General features: G+C 38.8%; 1 protein-coding gene across 1 annotated transcript in view; it reads right to left on the reverse strand.

The window, feature by feature from the left end:
* The window catches only part of LOC122804254 (cytosolic phospholipase A2 zeta-like), a 1,019,603-nt gene that overhangs the window by 541,246 nt on the left and 455,730 nt on the right, over nucleotides 1-22,627 (reverse strand). The window contains exon 14 of the mRNA XM_044074015.1: nucleotides 9,795-9,909. Coding sequence (XP_043929950.1) covers nucleotides 9,795-9,909 — 115 coding nt within the window. The remainder of the gene's footprint in view (nucleotides 1-9,794; nucleotides 9,910-22,627) is intronic.

Below are 22,627 nucleotides of genomic sequence, written 5' to 3' on the forward strand. Positions count from 1 at the left end.
CATATCTTAGGGTTGTAAGATTTTTATATGGGCTGATAAGGTTAGCTAGTATGGGAGTGTTTGTGGGATGGTGCAAGATCTTGTGAATGATAGTAAGTTGCTGGAAAAGAAGTTGGCTTTGCAATTCCAGCCATCCCAGCAGTTTGAGATTTTGACAGTGGTGGGTTCGAAATGGGGCACCAGTGACAAATCTGGTTATGTTGTTATAGGATGTTGCCAACTTATTGATATTGCTTTTAGAGAGGTTTGTGTAAATTGGAGAGGCATAAAGGAGGGTGGAGATTAACTGAGTTTGGGCAATAGTAGTCCTAGCTGAAGCTGTAAAAAAGGATTTAAGTCTATAAAGGAAACCAAGTTTTCTATTAACTGATTTAATAGTTAGGTTAAAGTTAAGATTATGATCAATTGTTACACCTAAAAGTTTAGTGGTTGCGTCAGGTGCTATTACAGTACCATTATTAGATGTAACTGTGAAGTTAATAGCAGGGGACTTCTGAGTGGGAGTGAACAATAATAATTTGTTTTTTTTTTTGGTTAAGGATGAGACAGTGTTGATGGAACAAGTTTTCAACTAAGGTAAATACTTTTTGGGTACTGGATTGAAGTTCAGCAGGGGAGAAGGCAGCACATACTAATGTTGAGTCATCTGCATATTGTATACAGGTGGTTTGCAGAAGGGAGGTATTCAGATCATTAATGAAAATAGTAAATAGGAGAGGTCCCAGAATAGAGCCTTGTGGGGCTCCAAGAGTGATAGGGAGCAAAGTGGATAGTTTATTGTCCCAGAGGACTGCTTGTTGTCTATTTCCTAGATAGGACTTGAACCATTTAACTGTCTGGGTATCTAATGAAAGAGATGTAAGTATATCTGACAGTAGCTGATGGTTTACCATGTCAAATGCTTTGGAGAGGTCAATAAAGAGGGCAGAGGATAACAAGTTGTTGTTACGATTTTTATTAATACAGTCTGAAAATGATAGGAGTGCAGTTGTAGTACTATGGAATGGCCTAAAGCCAAGTTGGCAGTCCACTAGTAGGTGATTTTGGAGGAGATGATCAAGCAGTTGACAATGAATACCTATCTCCATAATTTTTACTAAGGAGGAAAGTAAGGCTATGGGGCAGACGTTTGAGAGTTCATTTGAGTTACCTCTCTTATGGAGTGTGATAATATGTGGGACTTTCCAGAGATTTGGGATGGAGCATTCTGTAATGGTTCTGTTAATTAAGATGGAAATATGGTAGGCAAGTACTCCAGCTACCATTTGCAGATATTCAGCTGGGAGCAGGTCAGCTGATGGAGTGCAAGGTTTAAGTTTCAGTAGTATGGTGTGTATGAGAGATGTTGGAATAGGCTGCAGATGAAACAGGTGGGGTAAATTGGTTGGCAAGGGTAGCTTGGTGGGGTAACAGGAGGTAAGGTATTATCTAATATTTGGACAGTTTCAGAGAAAAATGTGTTAAAAGTATCAGCAATTTGGTTGGGAGAATGTTGAGTCAAATTAGAGGGGGCAGGTGTTTTGGAGTGTCCGGGATGAAGCAATTTATTTATTCCTGACCAGAATTTTTGTGAGTTTTGATGTTGGGTTTGTTGAAGTTTAAGTAGTAGCTTTTTTATCAAGGAATATGGATTTTTGTCACATTTCTAAGTTGTCTAAAGTGTAAATGATCATTTGGATGTTTTGTATTTCTCCATTTGGTCCAGATTTTATTTCTCAGATGCATTTTATGCCTTGTCGCTTTTGAAAGCCAAGGAGCAGGTTTATTCCTAATTCTAACAGTCCAAGAGGGGGTGTGGTGTTCTAGGATTTGCAAGAATTTGTTGTTAAAATATGAGACTGCTTCATCAAAAGGTAGGTATTTTATGGGTGACCAATTGCAAGCTTTAAGCTCTGCTTGAAAGTTAACTGGGTTTAGATGTTTCTTGTTTTGGGTAGCTCTGGAGTTTATTTGATTGGGAATTGAGGTTTTTAGTCTAGTTATAAAGGTAAGAGAATGGCCACTAATATCATCAGGAAGTATGCCTGTTTTATATGATTGGGGATTACTGTTAACTAGCATCCAGTCTAAGGTGATTTGTTTGTTGCTAGGTTTATGGGTTCTTGTAGGGTAGGTGATGGTTAAATAAAATCCATAAAGATTTATGTGAGTAGTAGGTTTGTTAGAAGTACAGCAATTCCAGTCAATATTAAAATCACCAAGGAGTATGGTTTCTTGTGGGAAGGATGTGGAGAGCCAGCTAAGAGCGTTTTCCAGGGTATTAATGTTGTTACCTGGGGGGGATGTAAGAACAAATAATGTATATGGATTTATTAGCATTAATTTGAAGCTTGGACATTAGTATCTCAGCATTACTAGGTAAGGGAGGTTGAATATCTAGTGAGGTGACTTGCAATTCAGATTTAAACAATATTGCCACCCCACCATCCTTTTTGTTTAGACAATCTGATCTCAGGATGTTATAGCATGGTGGGATAATATCATTGTCCTTAGTAATTGATCTGAGCCAGGTTTCTGTTAGACATAGGATGTCAAAAGAATGTATATTTAACAGGGCATGAAGCTGGGTAATTTTATTATTTAAGCTACGTATATTGAGGTGAGCTATAAGAAGAGAGTTTTTGGTAGTAGTGGGGTGTACAAGAAGTGGTGGGTTGGGAGGATTGGGAATCATGGATGGTAATGGTAGGTCCTGGGTTTGGATGAATGTCACCATGTAGTAGTAGGTACTGTTGAGGAACATGTGGTAGTTTCATGAGTTTACGTAGAATAGGGTCAATTTTTCTGGTTTGGAAATACTTAAAATGGATTAATCTATGAAACTGTGGTAGAAGGTAGGATGATGAGGATGTTACATTACTATGGGTTTGTGAAGTTAAAAGAGAGAAAGGGGTTGTTTGTTTTAAGTGGTGATGAAATTTAGTAAAGCTTAGGGATTCATAGCCTGTAAGGCTGTGGGATAGAAATAGAAAGGTAAGAATTATAGGCAAGAAGAGCAAGTAAGAGTATATTTGTATGCCAGGGATAGACATAATAAGAGGAACTGGATAGAAGATAGAAGGAGGTTAAGGGTTTACAGGAGGCAAGTTAGGGGTGGGTTTATTTGGAGAGAAAGATTAGGTATTTAGTAGAATGTGTGTAGATTGGGAGCAAACTGATAAATATGTAATGAGATAGAGTGAGCAATTGGTTGATGTGGGATGGAGGTGTGGCTATAGCAGTATAAGGTTAAGTGCTCTGGGGGTGGGTGTAATTTGGGGGTAGGGTAGGGGAGTGGAGTGAGTACAGCAGAAAAAAGTATCAGCTGTCTGTAGAGTTTTGGCTTTAAAATGAAGAATTGGAGTGAAATAAGGGGGGAAAAGTATGTTTCCTTGTCAAAATATGTGGTTAATATAGCAAAGTGAGAGAGAGATTTCCAAATTGTTTAGCAAGGGGAGTAGAGCTATAGTTAATCACTACAAATATGTTAAAGTCCTTTGGGATAGATACTGAATGGCTGAAATTGTTCTGTTGGTTGAATGCTGCCATCTAGTGGACAGAGGGAAAAAAGCAACTAGGTGAGGTAGGCAGAGAGTTTATTCCAGTGTAAAAGAATACAGGTTAAGGCAAAAAAAGACTATAGGGAGATAGTGGCTAGGGGTCTGAGGTAGGCTGCTAGATCTCACACAGAAGGGTTAACAAGCAAATATCTGCATTACAGATAATGAGGGTAAATTAGGTATTAGCAACATACATGTATATACTTTAGTATTATAAGCTTTATGAAGCTTGGCAAGCAGTCAGCTTCAGGGGCATCTTTAGGTTTAGCTGGAGGTTGTCCTTTTAGTTTTGTGGCAGGGAGGGAGCACCCAGATCACTTTACTGTAAGAGAGGAAGGGAGAACACTGAATTAGAAAGCTTTGAGTATGCAGAGTGTGAGGAAGAGGGGGAAGTTAAGATAAAAGACCATGAAAGTACTAGAGAATGATTTTATAGTGATATGCACAGGTGAGAGATTAGTAGAAAAAGGGAAAAATGATATGATATAGAGAGAACAGGTAGGAGAAGGCAGAGGTTGGAGGTCGAGTAAAACAGTTTAAGGTAGCAGTGAAACTTATATATTTAACACTACCACTCTACAACCCAAATTCATTGTTCTTTACACCTTCTTTATTAGAATGAAAGGGATAAGAATTTCAGTGGTCAACAGTAAGGCAGGTTATACATTAGGAAAATATTAGGCCAATTAACTACAGAGTGGCATAAAAGAAATAACAATACATTAAAAAACAAAAAAAAAATACAATAGCATATAATAACTTGGCTATAGCTAGCACAGAAAACCTTAATAATCTGTGTCAAGATGTAACTAATACCTTATGTAGGCAAGCTCTAATTGCGAAGGGGCTATCCTAAACATAAAAACATTAAAGGAGAATAAGAGACAAAAACCTTTGCTAAAATGCCTTAAGTTAGGCGCCTATTTCACTTGGGGCATTAGCAACAAATGCATAGCTGAATTACTTTTATCTTCTGCTAGCCACTACTTCTATTACCAGTCATTAAACGCTAGCCACAGGGTAATAAAAACAAAAAACACCCTTGTTGAACGGCCTTGTTGTTTGGCGTCAAAGCAGATTGGGAGTTGAATAGCAGAATTAAATAACTTTCTTATATAACAGGCACGAGACTCAATTCTAGTAGAATAAATGCAAACCGCATGCCTCAAACAATGCCTGATACTGTTACTATGTTTGCGGTGTCGTAGCAGACTAAACAAGAAATACATTTTAAGCAGCCTGGAAAGGCTAGGTTTATCTGTAAAGGTACTTTTAAAACTATTTTAAAAAGGAGAACGTAGTCTTCATTAAAACATTTCTACAACCTACGGCCTTTAACCACGATCTACTTCATTAAATATAAAGGTTTATAAAGGTTTGTTGCGAGCTATTCGGACCCAGGGCACCCTGGTGCCTATTGTGACTAATTGCTAACATGAGTAGCAGGTAAAATATGCCATTTCAAACGACCATTGCAGTACTTGAACAGAAACTGTGTGGTGATGGACCTGTACTTGTTCAGTTACAACAAAAATCTATTCTTTGAGCAAATGAGTGATGCAATAAACTCTGGCAAAGTACAGCGCTAGCTTATTGAAGAAAAAAATATAAATGATTGATCCTATGATAATCTAGGAAAATGCAGTCTTTTAACAGAAAATCCTCAAAATTAGCACAAGAACAAAGTAGTCAACCTACCGAGTGTAGAGTCGAGCAGCCCAAATGCAGACCTAGTACCCGGGAGATGAGGACACTAAGTTATAGCTTTTAAAAATGGTGCCACAGTTCATACCTGGTATAAGTAAATTCAGGGGCGGTAACCAGCTAGTGGGAGGGGATATAAAAGGGGGTAGTAGCCAGGTGAAGGGCCGGAAAAAAGGAGGGAAAAAGGAAACACTTGGGGATAACTATGTAATGAGATAGAGTGAGTAATTGGTTGATGTGGAATGGAGGTGTGGCTATAGCAGTATAAGGTTATGTTGGTCGAATGCTGCCATCTAGTGGACAGAGGGAAAAAGCAACTAGGAGAGGTAGGTAGGGAGTTTATTCCAGTGTAAAAGAATACAGGTTAAGGCAAAAAAAGACTATAGGGAAATAGTGGCTAGGGGTCTGTGGTAGGCTGCTAGATCTCACACAGAAGGGTTAACAAGCAAATATCAGCATTACAGATAATGAGGGTAAATTAGGTATTAGCAACATACATGTATAAATACTTTTGCTTTATGAAGACTGGCAAGCAGTCAGCTTCAGGGGCATCTTCAGGTTTAGCTGGAGGTTGTCCTTTTAGTTTTGTGGCAGGGAAGGATCACCCGGATCACTTTAATGTATAAATAACTTCAATATTATAAACTTTATGAAGCCTGGCAAGCAGTCAACTTCAGGGGTGTCTTCAGGTTTAGGTACAGGTTGTCCTTTTAGTTTTGTGGCAGGGAGGGAGCACCCAGATCACTTTACGAGTGTAGAGTCGAGCAGCCCAAATGCAGACTTAGTACCGGGGAGATGAGGACGCTAAGTTATAGAGTTTAGACATTTCTCACATTTTCTTGCCTAAGGCTGTCACAAGTCAACAAATGTCAACATCTTAATAGGTAACTGCAGTTGATGACAATCTCTAATGATGAAGCCATAGGGGGGCTACCAGGAAAGACAGACCATGGGGAATAACACTTGACACACTATATATAAAATTTTAACTCAATACTTCTTTTTTCCAGTGCTATGTCTGATAAGATAGATGGTATAGGTCCACACAGCATCAAAGTTGCATTCATATTCCTCTACTCTTCATTTTCATAAGATTCATACCTTAACCAAGTGACAACTGCATTAGAAGGGATATTCAGAGCAGGAATGAACATAATGGGTGAACCATAATGTAAAAAATGGTGCCACGGCATCGAGCAAAAAGGGCAGATTAGTAAGTTGTCTCCAGATAACTGACATGTTATCTCACCATGACTAAAATTATCTCTGGATATGCAGATATAATCAATCAAATTTTTACTATGCAGCTATTTACTCTTTATGCCATACACGATAGATGTTGTAGAGGAGATAGCACCTTTTTATTTTTTTGTGCTTGTGTTCAGAAACAAACAAAAAAGTCACACTACCTGGCCATGGAGAGTGGTGTGTGTTTTAGAATTATGGAATTCTTGTTAATTTAAAGGTCTACCTTGAGAAAGGCTCTTCTGGAGATTGGTGGCTTAATTTACTGAGCTTTTTATTATGTTGTGGTAGCTCATCTGAAGTCTTGGTTCATTTCAGGACTCAGTAAAATAAAAATGATGTAACAAAAGTAAATTAATATTCAAAATATGAACACATGTTTTGTTCACATTTTAATATTCCAGATGTTAACAAAACATTGGTCATTCATCAATGCATGCTCATTATAAATGGAGAATTACCCTTAGGAACAAGTTCAGTTCAATAATTCTTTTATTAGAGAAAGTGGTCCCATAGGTGTCCCTTTGGAATCTGCAGTAATTTATATTTCAGAGCAGGTTGATGTTTTTTTAGAGCTACTCACAAATATAGATTACTGTAGCTACTGATATAGAAAAATAATGGCCCTCAGAAATATTGTAAAAGGAAAACGAAGCTGTTACACAGTGACATTACTTAAAAATTGCAAGTTATTTCTTTGTAAGTAGTGACCTTGTATAACAGCAATGACTCTCATTTAACTGCCAGTAATTCAGGTTCACCCACTGTTCATTCTGTTTGGTTGGTCCAGCTTTGTCCTCATATCATAACACACTAGCCATGGGTCAATCCAACCTTGCATCACCCACACCTAAATGTGAACTAAATGGATTTTGGAACAAGATCAAGAAGTATGCTCATATTACTTGGTTAACAAGAAAACATGAAAATAGTTTAAAACTTATCACAAGTTAGGAAATACATACAGTTAAGACTCTCAGACATTTAGGGTTTATAAGGGATATCTGTATTCTGCACTAGAGTTAACCTTTCTTTAGTTCAGAATGTGCCATTATTTCAGTTCATCCTTGCAAGTCTGTGGATAAATAGGTTTACATATGAAGTTTATAAGATTTTTAAACAAAAATATAAATGTACAACTCTTGATAAATCAAAGAAACTAGTTATTTTAAACAATGCCCCAAGACACATTTGAGCTTCAGGTGTCCCTTTGGCTCTGGTAGACCATGGCTGGTTCCACTCCTGATCTTGACTGAAAGGATTGTCTTGACAGCACCTGAAAATATCTTACATAATAGTATACTTATCTATGCTTAAACTGGGTTTTATTTTGAAGGTATCTAGACATTTATTTATCTGTAGCAAGAATAATTAAATACTGCTTGATTAGTCTGTTAATATTTTAATCCATATCTGCCTTCCATTAGTATATTCAAGGAGGTGGTATGTTGGGAGTTCTGACTTATGGCTGAAATTTGAGGTTTGTATTTCAGGTTTGGATTGCAAACCTGACTTCTTCAGTTTGTGTTGACCGCTCAATAGTTTTACTCTTTCATCTAAAACTTTTGATGACATTTTCTGACCGGGTGAACCAAATCAGGTATTTTGAAGTGGTTCTAAACAGGCATCTCCAACAGTATATTATACAGATTGTGTATGCAGGAAATAGGAGGCAAAAATTAAATATTATACATCTACTCTGGGCTAGTTTTCTTTCCGGATCTAACCAGGGTGAATTGATTGCACTTGGTACCTGTGAGCTGTGTTCTAGCAGCATCTACAAGACCCTAAAAAGCAAAGGGAGGGAGAGATCACTTTCATGAAAAATACTGTATCCTGCTCAGAAATTATCTAACTGGTGTCTAACTTAGGAAAAAGACCCACTGGGAGCTATCAAGACATGATGGCTTCCCCTTTACCCTTCTTAAACCTTTTCACTCCACAGGATTCTTGGAAAACCAGAAGACTTATTAAAAGCATTTCCTGAGGCAGGTTCAGCTGTAACTGTAGCTGAACTGAGACTGATGCCACTTCAGTGTGGGTCAATCAGACCATCATTCCAAACTAGGGAACACCAAATCCAATGAAAGTCTCACAGTGACTGTTGATCCAAATGAGGGTGGATGGATAAGGCTACAAAGTGGGGGGAATCTGAGCCCATTAGTGAGTTGGATTTGTGCCTTTGTTTTTGCTTGTGCAAAGTCAGTCTGACGTCTGCCGAAGAGATCAGCCAAGGTCATAGTTCTTCACACTCTGAACCTTCTATCATGTTAGAAAAGCTTTTACAGCCATCTGTTAATGGTATCTGAGGACCACATAAAATATTGCAGACCTTGGTATTGTCATGACAATTGTCAAAACAGGGAGCAGACATTATGCACAAATCTATGTGACTTCTGGCTTGGGATCTGCTTCTCATATGTGCAGTTAACCTTTTTTGTCATTTGCAAGGGCATAATAATGCTATAAAAATAGTTTTATTGGACTCTGTAGAAATGCTCTTTGTGCTGCAAACTACAGTGAGACAAAAAAAAAAATGGACCGGGTTGTAGACTACCTCCTCAATGGATGGTACCTATACAAGTAGCAGTATGTGGACCCCAAGAAAAATGCTGAAGTAAATACTTGCATGACATATAGATGAAGGAATACATCACAAATATAAGCTTGAACATGTTAATATGTACAAGTCATATAGTTTTATAGCATGTGTAAGACAAAAACAGAGATATTCGGATGGAGTCTTTAAAGAAGGGCTATCAGAATTTATAAGATGTGGAACTGAAGACATTATTCTTGTCAAGCAGAATGTCAAAAATAAAAATCTGTAAAAGGATAATACAGATGAAGCATGAGAAAGGGAGAAGAAATACAGTGACAGAGTATTACATTTCCACATTCTTCATCATGTACCTTGTGTACAGTCCCTTAAACATGTAAAAAAAAATGAAAAGCCTAGGCACAGTGAATTCATAACATGTGGAATATGAGATATTCCTTGACCTCCAACTGGAATTACTAATGTCATGGAATGTACAGCCTCTGTCAGTCTGGTAACTGGTAGTCAACGTTCCTGAAGCACTTCTAAAACTTTACACCAACTCTTCATCATTAACTGCCTTAAGGCAATATACAGAAAGAGCAGACTATTTTTATTTAGGTGTGAATAGCCTTGCATCAGCTGTACATGCTACACATGGACTGCTGGCATACCAACCGTCAATAAACTGTATTGCAAAACTTTTTTTAAGTGAAAAATACTAGGAACATGTTTGTTATGAAATTACAGGTAGTATTATAGGACACCTGCAAAGTCTTTTGCATCCATGTCACTCTTCACGTTTACACTGGCATAAATTGGATAAGGATTCTGTCCCCACTGTACTGCCTCCTGTTGGTGGGATAACTTGGCTGGGTTCTCCTAGAAACAGAGGAAAAATCAGCTGTATTTAGTATGCAGTGCCAGGAAATTCTTAGAGCAGCCACATATAGTCAATATAAAACATGTCTGTGTATATTCATATATAATATATACAGCAAATTAGTAGATTAGAGTTATGTAAATACCAGAACAATTTTATAACAGCTGCATACAGCTAAAATGAGGCATTTCTGGAGACATTCATATATAATAAATATCAAACAAAATAAGTTACCAAAAAGGCATACAAATCTATCAATAAAAAATGCCTCAAAGCACATTAAAACAATGAAATAACTTTTAATCATCAGTCGAGAAATTCAAAAAGGTCATGCGCTTTCATTTTTAGAATTACAATGGACTTAATCATATTATCCCCTCATTAAAAAAAATTAAACAATGTCACATGATTTGTAAAAAGCAGTCACAACCAGACTATCACGTCTCCATAAAAGATCATTGAAATATTAAAACATATGTAAAGATAATTGTAGCTGGAGGTCATGTAACTTCCCTATAAATATAACAAAAGCATTCACAAAAAATATTTGTCATAATAATGTTCAAATATTACAAATATCAAATATTACATACATAAGGTTTTTTTGCTTTCTCTTGTAAAACCATGGACTTGGGTGGCATTTTTTAAACAAGAAACATCTTTATTGAATTATCATATATGACAGAGGAAATCATACATTTATATAAATGAAAAAAAATATTGACATATTTCAGCTGCAAACAATATACATCACTTATAATCTTCTGTACAGCCATTCTCAGTCAAATATTCCAATTCTGTATCACAGTTAAAAAAAAATCACTTCATTAATTACACCAATTTGCTCACCCAGTATTTCTGACAGAGTAATCAGCAGGGAATGTTTAAAGTCTGACAATTCATTACACTCCCAAAAAATATGTTCCCAATTATCTCTTTAATCCCCATCACATCTGCAACATTTGCAATCTACCTGAATAATTCTTTGGAGTCTGCATGGGGTATAGAAACACCTATGCACACACTTCCAAGCAAAGACCCTAAATCTGCTGCATATTTGGGAGCCAGACCATTGTTTCTTTGTGAATTGATTACCCAGTTTCTCTTCCCAATCCTTTCTAACTCTTCTGATTGATTCCTAAGTTATTGTGTAATGTTTTATATGCCCTACTAATTATATTTTTTTAACAGCAGCTTCTGTTGTAGATTCTACTAAAAACTCTACCAGTGCCAGTCCTTCACTTAGGAAGTGAGGTGTCAGCTGGACAGCTCAGTTCAAAGAGCAGGCAAAAATAGATCTATATCTAGATCTATGTCTGTGTTTTTCCACTCAGACTTTGGTAACTGCGAGAGAATACCTCAGGATATTGGATCTCATGGCATCTATGATTCTCATGATAACCCTGACAAGACTCCATGTGAGAAAGATATAATGGTACCTAAAGTCTTTATATTCCCAGCATCAACATCCCTTGTCTTTTAAAATCCCAGTGCTACGGTTTGTCAATAGAAAAATTATTTGCTAATGCAGCAAATATACCTCAATTCAAGACTCCCCTTGTCCCTCTCTGTTCCAAAGTAGTCAGTCCTCTCAGACATCTCAGACTTTGCTTAGGGAGAAGTTTCAGGAGGAATAATAGTGCAAGATGTGTTGGGCACCGAGGGCAGACACAGGCACATAAACATGAAAAATATGCTTGCCTTGATCAAGTCACTCAATGCTATGAATCAGCTTTGGTCCCCAGGACATCTTCAGGTTGTTTCAAGCAATACCACAGTCATGTGTGACGTCTACAGGGGGGAACCAGGTAGTACCCCCTTTGCAGACATAGCTTGAGATATAGCTTCCAACCACAATCTCACTCTAAAGGTATCCTTCATTCTGTCAGAGCAATATTTTGTGGAAGATAAGCTGAACAGGGCAAGGTAGGCACTCATGCATGCAAACCAGATCAGGGTGTCTTCCAAGATATGCTCCATCTGTAGGGAGTTCCTCTATTAGACCCATTTGTCTCTTTTCTAAATAACCAGCCAGCAAGATTCTGCTCTAGGTTTCCATGCTAGAAGGCCTAGAAGACATATGCCTTTTTATTTTTTTCTTTTACAGGAATGTTCCTATTTGCTTTTCCACCCTTTCCACTGATATCCAAGGTACTTCTGAAGATTCAGAAGTAATTACTCAACATCTTTGTGGTGACTCTCTTTCTGGCCTAGGCAACCACTATTCTCCCTTCTTTTGGTAATGCCCAGGGACAATTACAACAAGCTTTCTCAAAGAATGGATCTGCTCACAAGATCAAGGGTGTTTGATACAACCCAACCCCAATCAATTTTAACTGACTACCTGGATGATTGTTTTCATTTAGGCACCTGTTTACTGAGGTTGTGCAACAGGTATTAATGGAAACAAGAAAGCTTACTATCATATAATCATATATTAGTAAATAGAAAAGTTTTTATAGTCGGTGCCAACAACAAAATAACCAGCACACATTCAGGGCTAGTTGTTCTTTGGTTTAACAATGTATGTGTATGTTACTTTCCAATGGCCTTTCTTAATCCTCCATCAAGATTCATTTATCGGCCATTTTAGCATGTCGTTCCATGGATCCTCCTCTTTCAATGGTTTCTCAGTCAAATGTATTTGAAAGTTGTTTTACTTAAGAGGCCTTCAGGAAAACTAGTGGCCCCTTCTTGGGATCTTAATTTTGTGCTAGAGAAGCTAACACTTGTTCCATTTGAGCCAGCTAGTCTCACTGACTTGAGGTTCTTAACATGGAAAACAGTTTTACTGATTGCTCTGACCTCTGCAAGAAGAGTATCGGAGTTGCAGGCCCTTATGGTGAGTCAGTCTAATCTCATTTTACACAGAGAAAGGGTTTCTCTTAGAACTAATCAGTCTTTTATGTGAAAGTGGTATCTGAATTTACTTTAAGCCAAAGTAACTATTCACCCATTTTCTTTACTGGTCTTAAAAATGATGGAGAAATGATACTCCATACCTTGGATGTCCACTGACAACTCAGCTACTATTTTGACAGAAATTAATCTTTCATATCTTTAGACTGGCTGTTCTTTTCTTGTGTAGGTAAGAAGGAGAACAACCTTTGACCATACAGACTATTTCCAAATAGTTGTCCAAGGCTATTACCTTTTTTCATACTCAACACAACAAAAATTTTCCAGGCAGTGTCAAGGTCCACTCTACCAGGGCCATGGCTTCATTTATGGCTTTCTGGAAAGGGTTGAATTACAGAAGTTGCTACTTGGTCTTCTATATGTACTTTTGCAGAGCACTATAAGCTTCATTCCTTTTCTAGGTCTAGATCAAACTTTGCAAGTACCATTCTCGGGGGCTTCTGAGCTCTTCTCCTTATACCTCCTAAATGTAGTAAGTTAGGCTAATCTACCCATAGAGCTAGGGCTACTGCAGAACTGATCAATATGATGAACATAGTAAACTTACAATAACAGTAGATATTCAAATGATCACAGTTGTAGTAGCCACTCCCTCCCTCCATCCTCCTATTTTTTTTTCTTTTTTTGGTGTGTTGTACATGTCAGGGTGTGGTTGTTTATTTCTTGTTCTTTCAATACAGTTCTTTCAGGACAAAGCCTCCTTCTCTCTGTTGACAGAAATCAATGCAAAAAAGGCAGTTCCAAATATATTCAAAGAGAAATATAGGCAAAGGCATTCAGATATGGAAAATTTCACAATAAAGAAAATAATATCACAGAGGGAATGTAGAAAAGAAGATTAGTAAAGTAGAAGTTAAAAAAATAGAAGCTGAAGTTATGGAATGCTTGCAAAGTGAAGGATTTGGTGTAGAAAATCTAACACAGGTTACATCACAGCATGATGGAGTGAGTCCCCAGATTAAGGAGAAACAGGAAGATCAGGAGACATCTGAAGAAGAAATATGGACATGGGAAAAAAAAGAGACTTAATATGGTGTAATATTTATGCAAAGGAGAAAGCAAAACTAATTAATCCAAAAAGAGCAGCACCAAAGATATTTGAATAGAAATACAGGCAAAGGAATCTGGACACGGAAAACTTTACAATACAAAAAATAAGAAAACAAAGAAGCAAAGTGGAAAAGAAGATTAGTAATGGAGAAGTTAAAGAAATAGAAACTGAGGTTATGAAGAACCTGTGAAGTGAAGGATTCAGTGTAGAATATCTAACTCAGAAAGCATCACAGCGGGATAGAGCAATAGATATCCAAATTAAGGAATAACCAGTGGAATGGGAAACAACCTGTCAGTTGCCATTTTGTAGCCTTCCACAGGAAACCAATATAAACATTCACTTGAAGCTGAACAGCAAGGGAAGGAAGAGGAAGCTGTGGCAACTCTGGAGCAATGAATGTTGAGGAGATAGGCCAGTGAGTCCCTATATGACAGAGCAACGGATGACACAAGATGAAACGGAAGAGAATGTGTCACAGGAAGAGGCAACAAAACTTTCTACAGACTGCCCACAGAAAATGGAGAACAAAAATGTGCCCTCAATTTAGAAGAAAATTAGCTAAGAGAAGAGTTGTGTGATTTAATAGAGACAGATAGATATATCAAGATCAATGAAGGAAATAGACTGAAAAAGGTGAATAAAACCCAAAAAGTCAGAAGTTGAATAAAACAAATGAACACAGCAATTAGGACTGTCCATAGAGATCCATGCAATATAACAGAAGTAAACAGGATATATTACTGTGCAGCTAAATTAATAACATAAACTGTTGCCACAAAAACACAGGGTAGTAAGGAAAAGGAAGGGGATAAATCAAATACCATCATGGAAGTATCAAATAGAGAAAACAGTTAAGACAAGAAGTGTCACTGTTAGAGGAGTAGAGAAGAGGGAACAGATCAACAAAAATAGTAAGAAAGATAGACTTGATAAAAGCAATGGACAATATTATAATGGATCAGCATCTATCATGCAGTATCGCAAATAAACTAAAAATATCAGCACAGGCAGAAAAATATAGAAGATACACAGATAAATATAAAGAAAAACTACAAAATAAACAATTTATTGATGGCCCCAAAAAGTTTTATAGAGAATTTGAGAAACAATGTAAAAGGAATTGAAAGACTACCCAAAAAAGCAGAAAGAGATATATTTTGGAGAAATATTTATGAAGATCCTGTGTAACTTAACAAAGATGCTAAATAGACAGAAGAAGTAAAAGAAAGTATAAGAAGTTCAAAGGTACAGGATGTGAAATGGCATGAAATAACAGCCAGAGATATTGAAAGAAAGTTAAGAAAAGCCTATAATTGGAAAACCCCAGGCCCAGATGCAGTACCTAACTTCTGGTTAAAAGAATTAAAATCTTTGCACAAAGATTTACTATTTGTATGTACACCCTAAACAGACACCACCCTGTCTAACAGGAAAAACAATACTCCTACTTGAAAGTGAACTTGCAAGCTACAATAAAAATTATAGACCAATAACTTGCCTTTCTACTATGTATAAACAATACAATGGAACTGATGCCAGCAGAGTTTATAGTCATTTAGAAGGAAACTTAACCATGGCAACAGAACAAAAGGACAATAAAAGAAAGTCATATGGCACAAAGGATCATCTGTTGCTAAATAAAGTCGTAATGGAGAACTGTGAAAAGGGGAAGAATCTACGTATGGCATGGATTGACTGCAAAAAAAGCATTTGATAGTATCCCACATTCATGGATAAAAAGAGTGCTTAAAAATGTATAAGATACATCCTACACTGATCAACTACATTACGGTGACCATGAAACAATGGCAGACCACTTTACAATTAAGCCATGATAAAGGATAAATTATTATTCAAGGGATAAAAATCCAAAGGGGGATACTCCAGAGTGACTCCCTGTCACGTCTGATATTCTGTCTTGCCCTTAAGCTATTAAGCTGTCTACTTAACAGATTAATGGCTAGAATTTGGCTCCTAGGAAATAACAAAGTGTAAAGACTGGTCATCTTTTTGTAGATGATTTAAAACTGCATAGCTCATCAGATGAGGGACTGAAAGCACAAACGAAGTTTGACAAATTAAGTTGTCCCGGGACATCTTCATGGGGGGGGGGGCAGGGGTTAGGTTAATATTAGGAGGAATTCAGTGGGTTGGGGAGGTGAAAGGGTTAAGTGGAGGCAGGGAGGGTTGGGTGGAAGTGAGATAATGATGGGGAGGGGCTTAAGATGTTTAGTCTAGTGTAGTTGGGTTAAGCAATCACATTTTGGCATGAACGTGCTAAGTGCAGGATCACGTCCATGATGACCGGAGGAAGGCTGGGGATCAGGTAGGCCTTGAGATGGTTTGGAGGAATGGGGTAGTGAGTATGGACCTTTGGCTGATTGTCAGGATTGGAAGAGTTTAGGACATCAGTAGGTGTAGCTGAGTAGGAGATTGAATTTTCAATTGCTTGCTGGCATGGTAGGTTAAATGATGAAAGGCGCAGGCCCAGTATACTGGAATACATCTGAACGTTTGTACCACGAGGGCTTTTGCTCTAGAGTAATTGTCACTTTAAAGCAGTAGTGTAATTCCTTCTGCTTCATATATCTGCCACACAGCCTAAAATAAAATTAAAAAAAAAAAACTAACTATATATGTTTTGTATTTACAGGAGGTTTGTCAGGGGTGATTGACTCGTCCGGGACAAAGTCTTTTTAATGGAGGGGGGGGCTTACAATTGCTGCTGCCCAATTGGGCCAGAACTTTGTTAATGTGGTAGAATTGCTGTGGTATGGCTTGTAACGGAAGTAACGTTGCTGTGGTGGTGTGCCTGTTTGCTCCGGGACTCGTGCGGCTCTATGAGTCCTTCCTGCCTTTGTGCAAGTGTGGTTGAGCAGTTTGTGTTGCTCACCTTGGACAGGGCTTTGCTCATCATACAATACTGGGTCTCTTGCCTTTAAGAGTAGTGAATTGCTTATGGTTTTGGGAGTCCTCTTGCCTGCTCCAGTTTGGCTGCAATGTTGATGGTATCTCTCGGTATTGCAGGGTTAGGGCTTGGGGGGCAGAGCCACGCTGCATTTTAGTAGTTGCAGACAGTCTGAGGGATTTTCAACTGTGCATGAAAGCATATTACATGGGACTGAATGGACTGGATGCTACTAACATAGCAATGCAGAGTAAATGTTTCAGCAAAGTAGCTGAGTAATACTTATCTTCCTGTCAAGAAGAACACATAGTTTGCTAAACAGTAATTTGTTACACAAGGGAATGAAAACATGTTTCAGGGTTGTTGTGAAACTAGTAAAATAATAATCTGAAGGCAGAATCCATTTCTTTGGAGGGGGAGTACACTGGCAGCTCGGGAGAGGTTGCCTGGCATACCTTTTAATTGGATGGGTTTTGCTACCGTTTTGCCTTTTGTTGGGTCGATTACATTGGTATCTTTCTGGTAAAGTAGTGGAAATTATTGAATGTTGCAGTTAGTTATAACCACTTCTTGCCCTTCATTGGACTCCTGATATGGCTAAACAATTAGACGAAGGAGGACAGTGACTCAGATCTAGCGCGGCTTGACACGCATCTGCCGTATGGGTAGGGAGTGTCAAATGGTGTTTGTTCTTGTAGTTGGGATTTTCATTTGGGGCTAAGTGCCAGCCTGAGTGGCTTTTTGCGGGCTGTGACTATTAGGCAACAAGTGCTCCCTGCACATGCATGCTACAGCAATAACTTTTATGCATGACAGCAGTATTCTTGTCTGTGGTGGGTTACCATTAATTGGTTTTGCAGCCGTTCTTGGGCATAAGTACCTATACACAGCAAGCAGTCCGGTTTCTGGGTGATTCATAAGCTTTTGATCTTATTGGGGATGTTTTCTTTCTGTGTGTTTTGGTGTAGTGGGTGGAGCGGCCTTTTCACATGCTGAATGTCAGCATGAGTAACGGTTATTGCTGTTTGCGGAGTTGGGTTGTTTGGGAATTAAGTAAGGGCCATGTCTCAACTGTACTGTTTCCACAGTTGCCTACAGACTTTTACCTCATGCCTTTTATAGAGTAGTGGTTTTGACACATTGCTGGTGGAACATTGGAAATGAAGTTAAAAAATAGCAACAAATATCTGATTTTCAGACATCATGCTCATCGGGGAACTCATGTTGATGCAGAAGATTCCATTCCATAATCTGTTAGGTTTGTAGAAGCGTTATCGAAGAGTTGCTTCTGTTCTGGGCCCTTTGTCACACTCTTATGGATGGCATTGTGATGTGGGTATTGACGCCTTTGGTTGGTGAGGTTAGTTTGCATGTGCTTCTAAACCACTTCTCCCTTGCACGGTGGGCTCATTATGCCATTGCACTTGTGTGGTGTTCTGTTTCTGAATATCCCTGAGTCAGTTTCATCAGTGATGGGGAGATCTGAGGTGGATGATGTCTGGTTTTATTCCTCTGGCGGGTGAGTGGTGTGGTGTTGGGGCTGGTCATGGTGCCGGTGTCTGGCGTGGGGTTGCGGAGAGCCTCTGATTCATGTGTCGTGAGATGTTGCCTTCCATTTGTGGTGGGTTATCTTTCATTGTGGTCTTCTGGCAGATTCTGGCAACTCATTAAGCAAACAATGATATATGCTTTAGTTTTGCACATTGCGTTTTCAGAAGCTTTATGTTGAACAGGTTCTGCCAACTTTTCAAGGTGGCAGCTATTGCACGAGTCTGGCTTTGTTCAAGTATGTCTGTATCTGAGCAAGTTAGTGGCTAATTATTACATATTGAAGCTAGATGTAACATTTGTTATTGTTCCATGGGCACTATAAAGCTTTTTCCCCAAGGTGTCTGCTGAAACACTGTCTTGCTTTCTATTAGACTTTTCTGGCCAACAAAGGGGAACGGGCTTTCATTGCTGTTCATGCGCACTTGCTGCCATTGGGGGGTTGACCATTGGTAGTCAGTGCTGTCATGGGGGGAGTTTCACAGCATTCCCCTTCACATTTTGCCCATTTATTCCACATTATGAGTGAAGGCTGATGTTGCTCATTTTGGAGAGGGAGGGAGGGTTGAGAGCTATGATTTTAAATATTGCTCTCTTTTAAATTTGTAGAGTGGCTAGAGTAACAGGATTTGTTTTACCATACATTGCCTAGAAACCCCGTTTTCTTCAGACTTTGACAGGATGAGAGATTGTGCATTAATACAGTGTACAGATTTTTGTAGTATGTCAGGACTTGAAATCTACCTGTAATATGAGCATGTTTTGTACTGACTGCTTGGGAAACACAGCAAAGTATTTCTAGCTACAGCCATTTTACATGTGAGGTGAGGGTGTGTGCTTGTACAATTAGATACTAAAGCAGGCGTCTTGTGCAGTTATCCTTTGGAATCTTGTTTATTAAGCATGGGGAAACTTTGCTTTATTTTTAAATGGCATATAATAATTTAGGGTTGCCCTTATCTTGTCAGGTAAGCACTAGGGTGAATTATAATAAGTTATGCTTGGGGGCCAGCTATATTTGGAACTACTTGGCAAATCATTGGGGTTATTTAGAAGGGTATTGACCATATTTCAGTGATACAGATTTCACAGAAGGCCAGATTTGGCTCATATTTGGACAGTTTTGTATACATTGTGTTTCTGGTAGAATAGCAGCAGTCATAGTGGATGGAATTTTAGGAACTGACAAACATGTGAGTTTGAGATGTCATACCCCGCTGGAAGGTGAATTAAGGCAAAAACTTGTCATGTTATTAACTTGAGTTTGTAAAAGCAATATAATTAGGACCTGGGTATGGGTAGATTCAGCTATGAGTTTTTCTACTCGTATTAACTAATTGGGTAATGATAGTTAAAGAACTACAGGCATTAGGGAAGCTGGATAAGGTTAGGTAATCAAATAAGGAAGTCATTGTTAGCTACATTAGACCCAGACTTGAGTTTGGAATAGTAATATGGAAACCCTATAACAAAACAAGCATAATTAGATGGGGTAGTTAAATTTATCTTGGGTATTTGCTAGGGTCATTGGAAGCACAGCTTCAGTTATGGCTGCTTCGTCATAGATGTAAGTGGTTATGGTATATTCCTTCCCGTGTTGGCGGGATAGGTTGTCCTTGAAGATGTCTGGGAATGGGGGTTATGCATTTTGGATGATTTACATGTCTTTTCTTTCTTGCAGATGGGGTCTTGGAATGCTGCGGCGGTAATTTGGGATAGGTGGGCATAGGATAGGTGGGCATAAGATGGAGCCTTTTCTTTACATTTTAGAGGGTTTACTCTTCTCCTTTTCTTTGTAGATGGCGTGTGAGGAGATTACACATGGGGAGCACCAGGAAATGGAAGCAGTGGTGAGCGAGGAGGTTACACATGGGGAGCGTAAGCTGGCAACAGGTACTGACTGAAGTGGCAGAGGTCCAGAAGTTGATGGGGCGTTGGTGGTGATCTGAAGGAAAGTAATTGAAAGGTGATGGAGGCAGTTGCCATGGAAGTCCTGGTCATTTTGGTACCACACAATGAGGCCACAGATGGGATACTGCATAGAATTGGAAGGTAATGGATTCTGCTTTTGATTTTGGTAGCCGCATTGCATTCATCAAGGGGATTTGCATTAGGGGGTGTTTAACGCTGGGTAGTTACAGTACTTCTTTGTTGGGTATAGGCAAGTTTTCACGAACCAGGTCAAGGGGTGCTGGTTGGGTGTGAGACTTGATACAAGGTGTTTTGATTGGGTGTCGAATTGAGTTCAAGGGGTTATAGTTTGTAGTTTTGTGGTGGTTATAGGTTGTCAATTCATTCAGGTTGAGCCGCGATTTGAGCTTTGAAGGTAGTGGGCTGAAAGCGTATGTATTCTCTTGGTGTGGATGTTCCAGTGTTACAACGGGGTCATGGTAATCCTACTTAGTTTCATTAGGCTGTGTTTCAGTGATGGCATGGTATAGGGGTTTCTGATGGGATTCTAAGGTGCTTTACAGATGATGGGTACACCAAATGATGTTTGGCTTGACCCTTCCCTTTATGGGAAGTGGATTGAACAATTTTGGGTAAAAGGGAGGGGGAACAGCCCGGTCAGGCTGGTTGGCGGAGAAGAGGGATAGGCTTGCCCTCTTCTGTTCCCCCTCTGATGTCTGGATGTTCATTTCAAGGATCTGGGGAAAGGAAATGAGTAGTTGGAGGAAGCTTGCTGAATAGATAAGCAAGCTGAGGCAAGGATGGTGCTTATTTTGTGGAAGGTAATTCAATGGATGGTGTATGAAGTGAGTTGGGATGCTGCTTCATATGTAAAGGAAGTGAGCAGAGGTATGGACCCTGCTTGTTGGGCAGGGTGAGTAGGTACACTGCCCTGATTAACATTGCAATGAATGGTGTATGAAGTGAGATGGGATGCTGCTTCATAAGTAAAGTAAGTGAGTAGAGGTATGGATGCTGCTTACTGGGGCAGTTTGAGTAGGTACGCTGCCCTGATTAATATTATAAGGATGTCATGCTGTATTTAGAATCATTTATATCATGAATAGTTGTAATTAATAAAGTTGGTGATCAAAGCTATGTTATGGAAATTTAAAGGTCGTCAAATGTCATTTGGTGTGATGTGTGTTATTGAAGGGGACCGGGACAAATGAAGTTTGGCAACAAACTAAGTTGTCCCGGGACATCTTCATGGGGGGGGGTTAGGTTAATATTAGGAGGAATTAAGTGGGGTGGGGAGGTGAAAGGTTTAAGTGGAGGCAGGGAGGGTTGGGAGGAAGTGAGATAATGATGGGGAGGGGCTTAACAGGTTTAGCTCAGTGTAGTTGGGTTAAGCAATCACATTTTGCCATGAACTTGTTACCCACCCACCCTCCCTCTTTTTGTTGGTGGGGAGTAGGGTTATTTATCAGTGGGGGTAGGCGGAGAAGAGGGATAGGCTTGCCCTCTTCTGTTCCCCCTCTGATGTCTGGATGTTCATTTCAAGGAGATGGGGAAAGGAAATGAGTAGTTGGAGGAAGCTTGTTGAATAGATAAGCAAGCTGAGGTAAGGATGGTGCTTATTTGGTGGAAGGTAATTCAATGGATGGTGTATGAAATGAGTTGGGACACTGCTTCATAAGTAAAGGAAGCAAGCAGAGGTATGGACCCTGCTTGTTGGGCAGGGTGAGTAGGTACGCTGCCCTGATTAACATTGCAATGAATGGTGTATGAAGTAAGATGGGACGCTGCTTCATAAGTAAAGTAAGTGAGTAGAGGTATGGACACTGTTTACTGGGGCAGGGTGAGTAGGTGCGCTGCCCTGATTAACATTACAAGGATGTTATGCTGTATTTAGAATCAATTATATCATGAATAGTTGTAATTAATAAAGTTGGTGATCAAAGCTATGTTATGGAAATTTAATAAAGGTCGTCAAATGTCATTTGGTGTGATGTGTGTTATTGAAGGGGACCGGGACAACTGCAAGTAGTCAAAACTTTTTCAGATGATATAAGACTGACATTTGGTCTTGATAAGTGTGCAAAAGCAACCTTTAAAGCAGGAAAACTGCAGCACCAAGAAAACATCAGTTTGGGACAAGAATGTGATATAAAAGAACTTGAAGAAAAGGGGGTGTATAAATATTTGGAAATTCATGAAGGATCAACAATTAAACATGAAGAAATGTAAATAAAACTTAGTAAGGAATATTTTAGAAGACTTAAATTAATCCTGAAAACAACGTTGACAGCTAGGAACAAACTTTAAGCTATAAACCAATTTGCTCTTCCTGTCCTAACTTAAAGTTTTGGAGTGACTGACTGGCCCCAAAACATGT

Source organism: Protopterus annectens, chromosome 6.part0 (genome assembly GCF_019279795.1).
Source record: "Protopterus annectens isolate FY-2018-M chromosome 6.part0, PAN1.0, whole genome shotgun sequence".
Lineage (NCBI taxonomy): Eukaryota > Metazoa > Chordata > Ceratodontiformes > Protopteridae > Protopterus > Protopterus annectens.